This window comes from Diorhabda carinulata, chromosome X (assembly GCF_026250575.1).
Source record: "Diorhabda carinulata isolate Delta chromosome X, icDioCari1.1, whole genome shotgun sequence".
In the NCBI taxonomy this organism is placed as follows: Eukaryota; Metazoa; Arthropoda; class Insecta; order Coleoptera; family Chrysomelidae; genus Diorhabda; species Diorhabda carinulata.
In genome coordinates, this window is record NC_079472.1 from 3,493,452 (window position 1) to 3,501,113 (window position 7,662).

General features: G+C 34.6%; 1 protein-coding gene across 2 annotated transcripts; it reads left to right on the forward strand.

The window, feature by feature from the left end:
- Nucleotides 1–982: 982 nt before the first annotated feature.
- On the forward strand, nt 983–5,327 carry LOC130901147 (zinc finger protein 226-like). 2 transcript variants are annotated; one of them, XM_057812260.1, is made up of 5 exons: nt 983–1,420; nt 1,510–1,807; nt 2,830–3,176; nt 3,231–3,538; nt 5,114–5,327. In XM_057812260.1, the coding sequence occupies exons 1-5, from the start codon at nt 1,247–1,249 to the stop codon at nt 5,274–5,276; spliced, it is 1,290 nt and encodes a 429-aa protein (XP_057668243.1). In that variant the 5' UTR covers nt 983–1,246; the 3' UTR covers nt 5,277–5,327. The 2 variants fall into 2 exon arrangements, with proteins under 2 accessions (XP_057668243.1, XP_057668242.1); XM_057812259.1 differs by having other exon boundaries at nt 2,830–3,538.
- The last annotated feature ends 2,335 nt before the right edge of the window (nt 5,328–7,662 follow it).

Below are 7,662 nucleotides of genomic sequence, written 5' to 3' on the forward strand. Positions count from 1 at the left end.
TAAATTAACAAAATGGCGGCATCAGGAAATTTTTGTCTAGATTTTTGGGAAAAAATCAACAGTTAATTGGTCTTAAAACATCGAAATTTTCGAAAAAAAAAAATCCTTCGATCAGGCCCAGGATTATCACTATTATATGGCCCAGAACTCGAAAACCGCTCAGTAGATTTTAATGAAATTTATACAGCTTTTAGAATACATAATAAACTCGGGCCTGATCGAAGGATTTTTTTTAAATTAACAAAATGGCGGCATCAGGAAATTTTTGTCTAGATTTTTGGAAAAAAATCAACAGTTAATTGGTCTTAAAACATCGAAATTTTCGAAAAAAAAAAAATCCTTCGATCAGGCCCGAGTTTATTATGTATTCTAAAAGCTGTATAAATTTCATTAAAATCTACTGAGCGGTTTTCGAGTTACAGTTGTCACCAGTTCAAAAAACATAGTTTTGAGAAAAACGCTTTTAAAGTTTCCCACTAGATTTACGTACAGAAATACGAATTATCAAATTACTTACACCGAGTCATCTATTCCTGGGCCATACCATAGTTCTTCAGCCAATGTGGAAGTTTCCAAAACATCAATTTGCTGTTGCCTACGAAGTATTCTACCTTCCCGAGTGTTGCCGCTCCCGAGCACTTCGAAGTGCCCGAGCTCTCTTTGTTATTTGTCGAATAACTCAAAAACTAATAATCGGATCAATTTGAAATTTTCAGAGAATATTTTTAAGATATTACACTTAACGAAAATGCAAAAAAAATTGATTTTTTGAAAATTCTGACTACCCCTAACCCCTTATAATTGTGTAAAACTGAGTCACAACATAACGATTTAATTAAATTTATTTTATTATTACAACAACTGAGATGTAAGACATACTTTGATCCTTATCAATTGTCGAGCAGTGTAATTTTTGCATATTTTATTTTTAACATTAATACGATCTTGTTAGAAAGATTTTTATTAATAAAAATATCCCCGAGTCCAGCCCTTGCTAAATCAGATTCGGTTCATCATATTCGTAAGAGGGATGATGTGTATATACGGGGCAAATCTTTAATATAACCACCTATACATAGTGGTGGTGGGTGGGTGGTTAATAGGGATGAAGTTTAGAATCTGTCAATTTTTATCAGTCAGTTACCAACCACTATCATTATCACTTACTCACTATATGACATCCACCAACCTTGGAAACGTTGTCAAACAAACTTGTGGTTAACGTCAGGTGGATTTTATTCGAAAAATGTTTTCACAAGGTTTTCTCAGTGCTTCTTCAACTAATATATCGTGTTACGTGACTGGTTCTTCAGAATTATTGGTACCTGGTAGAGTAACCGCTGGTTGTAATATACCGCAGGGATCGGTTACGAGGCCGATTGATCCCGCATCGCTGGTGGAGCAGCCTGACGTTCAGCAGGTGAGTTTTTCATACGAAAATTATTGTTAAAAGACACATCATTATTTATTTTTTTATTCGACATAACATTCTCATTGAACCGTTTTTAGATTTCTGTAAAACTATCCCCGCTTGGTACAATCGAATTAGATGAACAATTTCAAAGTATTTGGTCTTCGAGGATCCATTGGTTACGTGCGTTGCGTTTGTCCGATGATTGCCATTCGTTTAACCTCCAATTGAAACTACAATATAATAATAATGTTAAGAATAATCCGGAACAATCTCCAAAATTAATTTTATGTGCTGTACGACCTATTGAAATGGGACAAGAATTACAACTGTGGTTTTCCGAAGATGTTCTGGCTATGGTACAGATGGCCTTCCTAACTCCGGCTAATATACAAGGTAAAATAAAACTGTAGAAACATTTAGAACATAGAAATTCGACCATATCATACCATGCAACATTTTTTAACAACTACCATTGAAAGTGACACTTTTAATGATCAGGTCCAGCAATTCTCGTTCTCTGGTTTTCCTTGCCGTCCACAGAACTCTAAAAATCTTCGGTAGATCCCCATTTCTAATGCCTCCAATATGTTCATGGTGTTAACTTTCAGTGTCCAGCCTTCTGTTCCGTACAATAGCACTGACTAAACGTACCATTTTGTAAATCTCATTCTGTTATCTTGATCTAACAACTTTTCATGTTGATATTGATTCTCATAAGCCGACTGTGGTCATTCATGTTATCTGCTATCAGGATTTGTTGACTCACGAGGGCTTTAAGGATTTTCTGGGCCCTTGAAAGTTCGTTGTCGCCTCGGTATTGGAACGAATTGGTGTTGCGCTCTGTCAAAAACTTTTTCCTAATCTATAAAACACAAATCTACATGTTTCCTCTGCGCGTAACAGTTCTGAACCAGGTTGAAACTACCTCTGGGACACTAATTTTCGAAGCAGGTCTTTAAGAATGTCTTCAGCTAACTTTGAATATTCGTTAGATTGCCCAGCTTGTCGACATATAAAACAATTCAAAGTTTTCCTTGAAAATACAAGAAAATGGGTGATGAATTTGATTGCACACCTTCAGAAATGCGTAAAAGAAGCCATAAATAATTTGCTTGTAAAAAACCGGTTTCTTTGGTTCCACTATTTCGACGTTATTTCCATTTCTGCTGGACGAAAAGTGGGATCGTTTATTTTTTAATTCACAATCGAATTGTGTCAACAAATCAGCAGATTATTGATCAATTATAATCACATCTTTGGATTCCCAAAGTTTGATCGACTTGGATTACGTTCCAAAGTATCCAAACAAAACTATCTGCCAAATAGATACAAAATTGCGACTGATGGTGGAAATTAGGCGTCGAAACTACCTTTGGAGGTCGTGATATTTTTAATTGAACATATTTGTCCTTCAGGTCAGAAGAAATACGTATGTAATAGATGTTCAACATTATATGAATCACCTAATCCCCTCAAACTGCATATAACATTAGGTTGCGGAAAATTTTCCATGTCTACACTTTGGCAACGATTATCGTTTGCCGTAAACGAATCTATGAAATCGGTTAGTAGAGAAGAGCCGTTCGATTTTCAAATTTATTTGAAACAACAAACGTTTAAGCAAAAAAATGCGATCGATTTGAGAAAAAACACGGAAAATCGTAATCCAATCGACAGTAAATTGTATAGACCGTACCAAAACGAACCGAGCGCTTTCAAACCTTTTAAAAAGGGGGAAAATCCGGAAAAAGAATATCCAAAGGTAAATAAAAAAATGAATATTTTACTGTCGCACTGCATACAACTGATTTCTCAGGTTCCAGATCCTTCTCTAACTTCCGCATCCGCAATACTCCCAAATTGCTTCGAATTGGGACAACATGCTGCTTATAATGACGAAGCTCAAATAGAAAGTTTGGTCAGTAGCCTGGGGAAATCTAGACAAGGCCATATTTGTCTTTATTGCGGAAAGTGTTATTCGAGAAAGTACGGATTGAAAATTCATATTAGGACACATACGGGTTACAAACCGTTGAAATGCAAATTTTGTAATAGACCGTTCGGAGATCCCAGTAATCTTAACAAGCACGTCAGGTTACACGCCGAAGGGAATACGCCTTATAAGTAAGTATTCATTTATTCAGCTCTTTAATACAATTATTCTCACTTTTTAATACAATTCTGTGATACTTTTAAATGCAATTCCTTAGATCCTAGACAGGTTTTATTATAGCTAAGGCTTCTAGACCCTTTTCAATAAAATTATTTGGCTCCTAGATACTTTTTCATATAGTTTGTGGTCCTAGATATTTTTTATGCAAATCTTTGGATTCTAGATACTGTTTAATACAATTATTTGGCTGCTAAACACTTTTAGTGAAATTATTTGGATTCTAAACACTTTCCAATACAATTATTTGGCTGTTAAACTGTTTTTGTGAAATTATTTGGATTCTAAACACTTTCCAATACAATTATTTGGCTGTTAAACTGTTTTTGTGACATTATTTCGATCCTAGACACTTTCCAATACAATTATTTGGCTACTAAACACTTTTAGTGAAATTATTTGGATCCTAGACACTTTTCAATACAATTATTTGGCTGCTAAACTGTTTCTATGAAATTATTTAGATCCTAGACACTTTTCAATACAATTATTTGGCTGCTAAACACTTTTAGTGAAATTATTTGGATACTAAACACTTTTCAATACAATTATTTGGCTGCTAAACACTTTTAGTGAAATTATTTGGATTCTAAACACTTTCCAATACAATTATTTGGCTGTTAAACTGTTTTCGTGAAACTATTTCGATCCTAGACACTTTTCAATACAATTATTTGACTACTTTTATACAAATTGTGGTCCTAGTTTTTCGAAACGCAATTAAGTAAACAAATTCTACTTCATCAAATTGTCTTACTAATCTCTATTACGAAATGTATGTACTGACAAGCATAGCTTACAAAATAAGAAATGTAATTATTCGAAATATATATAAAGAAAAATGTTACTTTGTGATACGTATTGGTACTATTTCTTCTAGGCAGGTTTTTATCAAAACTCTTTGGGTACTTTTAAATCAACTCTTGGAACTCCTTAATACTTTTTAATGGAACTTTGTGTTCCACAAATTTCCATATGGACACATCTTAGTTTTGATATAGAATAAAATAGAAAAAAGAATGTGCATAGAAACACAGTCTTTCATACCATTAATTTTATTTAATATTACGATTTATGTCAAAAGAAATACCATGAACAAGTGAATAGGTTTCCTAGTGTAGCGCATTTTATTAATTAGTCCAAATGGGAAGATGAGATGAGTTAAAATATTACAGCTTGAAACTTCCCTCTGTAGATTTAGACATCACCACACAGTAGTATTTTTTAAAAATAACAAAATTGAAGTAATAAACGGAATTTCAAAAATCTAGCGGAGTATACAACTACTCAAAAAATAAATCAAAAAAACTTTAATGTGTGCTATTTACACAACAATTATTTAATTATGACATTTATGGCATATGACATTGCCATCTATGTTTTATGTGTAATATTTTAATACTACCGCGCCATCTGTTGATATATCATAAAACGACTTATTGGTAACTACCATAGTTTGTAATTTATGCTGCTTGGTGGCGACACGTATATGTATATGAAAATGTACTTAAATTCTTAAATGTTTCCAGGTGTGATTTGTGTGGAAAAATTCTAGTACGTAGACGAGATTTGGAAAGACATTTGAAATCTAGGCATATGTTAGAAACTCATCCTGATTTAAACATAATTGTTGATTCGCCTGATGCTAAAAATGAGGCCAGTGGGGAAGATACTAAATCAGAAACCAACTAATATTAAATAAATTATGTATTATTGTAATATAACTGTTGTTTTCAAGATAAATATTTTGAAGCGTTAATTCAATTATTCATTTATGTCTGACATAGAAGCTTGTTTATTCGAGTTTTAACATTTCCGAAAACAATAAATTATGAAGAGCAAATACGAGATGCGAAAGCATGTAATTGAATCCATTTTAGTGTTAACAGAAACAGTTACGTGGGTAAAACAAAATGTTTTCAAGAATACACGCGTTCCAGAAGTATGCTATGTACTTTACTCCCCTTTTTCTTTATTTTCGACGTTCTTAAATGATCTTAAATCCACTTGCTAAAGGTGTCTTTACTTGATATAGTTCTTTCTTCTTGGTGTCTTCACTTCTGGTCGAAGTCCAGTTGTTTTGGCTTCTAATTGAAAATCTGTTGCACTTGGAGCTTCTTACTATGGATGTTTTTTCGTTTTTAGAGACACTCTCAACTGGTTGTTAGCGTGGATTCTATATTTCTAGAATCTTCTCCAAGCAGTATCGTTATATCATCTTTTGAACCAACTTTTGGTAGATCTGATGGGTCCGTTTGGCTTCTAATTGAAAATCTGTTGCCCTTGGAGCTTCTTACTATGGATGTTGGGCTTATATCTCTCAATAGAGATGTATACAACGTGAATCCTCTTCTGATAATCCCTACCAACTTGTCTTCTTCTTGGTGTCTTCACTTCTGGTCGAAGTCCAGTTGTTTTGGCTTCTAATTGAAAATCTGTTGCACTTGGAGCTTCTTACTATGGATGTTGGGCTTATATCCCTTAATAGAGATGTTTACAACGTGAATCCTCTTCTGATAATCCCTATCAACTTGTCTGCTTCTTGTTGTCTTCACTTCTGGTCGAAGTCCAGTTGTTTTGGCTTCTAATTGAAAATCTGTTGCACTTGGAGCTTCTTACTATGGATGTTGGGCTTATATCCCTCAATAGAGATGTAAACAACAAGGATCCTCTTCTGATAATCCCTATCAACTTGTCTTCTTCTTGGTGTCTTCACTTCTGGTCGAAGTCCAGTTATTTTTTTGTTTTTAGAGACACTCTCAACTGGTTGTTAGCGTGGATTCTATATTTCTAGAATCTTCTCCAAGCAGTATCGTTATATCATCTTTTGAACCAACTTTTGGTAGATCTGATGGGTCCGTTTGGCTTCTAATTGAAAATCTGTTGCCCTTGGAGCTTCTTACTATGGATGTTGGGCTTATATCTCTCAATAGAGATGTATACAACGTGAATCCTCTTCTGATAATCCCTACCAACTTGTCTTCTTCTTGGTGTCTTCACTTCTGGTCGAAGTCCAGTTGTTTTGGCTTCTAATTGAAAATCTGTTGCACTTGGAGCTTCTTACTATGGATGTTGGGCTTATATCCCTTAATAGAGATGTTTACAACGTGAATCCTCTTCTGATAATCCCTATCAACTTGTCTGCTTCTTGTTGTCTTCACTTCTGGTCGAAGTCCAGTTGTTTTGGCTTCTAATTGAAAATCTGTTGCACTTGGAGCTTCTTACTATGGATGTTGGGCTTATATCCCTTAATAGAGATGTTTACAACGTGAATCCTCTTCTGATAATCCCTATCAACTTGTCTGCTTCTTGTTGTCTTCACTTCTGGTCGAAGTCCAGTTGTTTTGGCTTCTAATTGAAAATCTGTTGCACTTGGAGCTTCTTACTATGGATGTTGGGCTTATATCCCTCAATAGAGATGTAAACAACAAGGATCCTCTTCTGATAATCCCTATCAACTTGTCTTCTTCTTGGTGTCTTCACTTCTGGTCGAAGTCCAGTTATTTTGGCTTCTAATTGAAAATCTGTTGCACTTAAAGCTTCTTACTATGGATGTTGGGCTTATATCCCTCAATAGAGATGTAAACAACAAGGATCCTCTTCTGATAATCCCTATCAACTTGTCTTCTTCTTGGTGTCTTCACTTCTGGTCGAAGTCCAGTTATTTTTTTGTTTTTAGAGACACTCTCAACTGGTTGTTAGCGTGGATTCTATGTTTCTAGAATCTTCTCCAAGCAGTATCGTTATATCATCTTTTGAACCAACTTTCGGTAGATCTGATGGGTCCGTTTGGCTTCTAATTGAAAATATGTTGCCCTTGGAGCTTCTTACTATGGATGTTGGGCTTATATCCCTCAATAGAGATGTAAACAACAAGGATCCTCTTCTGATAATCCCTTTCAACTTGTCTTCTTCTTGGTGTCTTCTCTTCTGGTTGAAGTCCAGTTGTTTTGGCTTCTAATTGAAAATCTGTTGCACTTGGAGCTTCTTACTATGGATGTTGGGATTGTGGAAATAACCGAAAAATTTTTTTAAAAATTTTATTAACACTGACAATAACTGTTGCAAGATAATATAT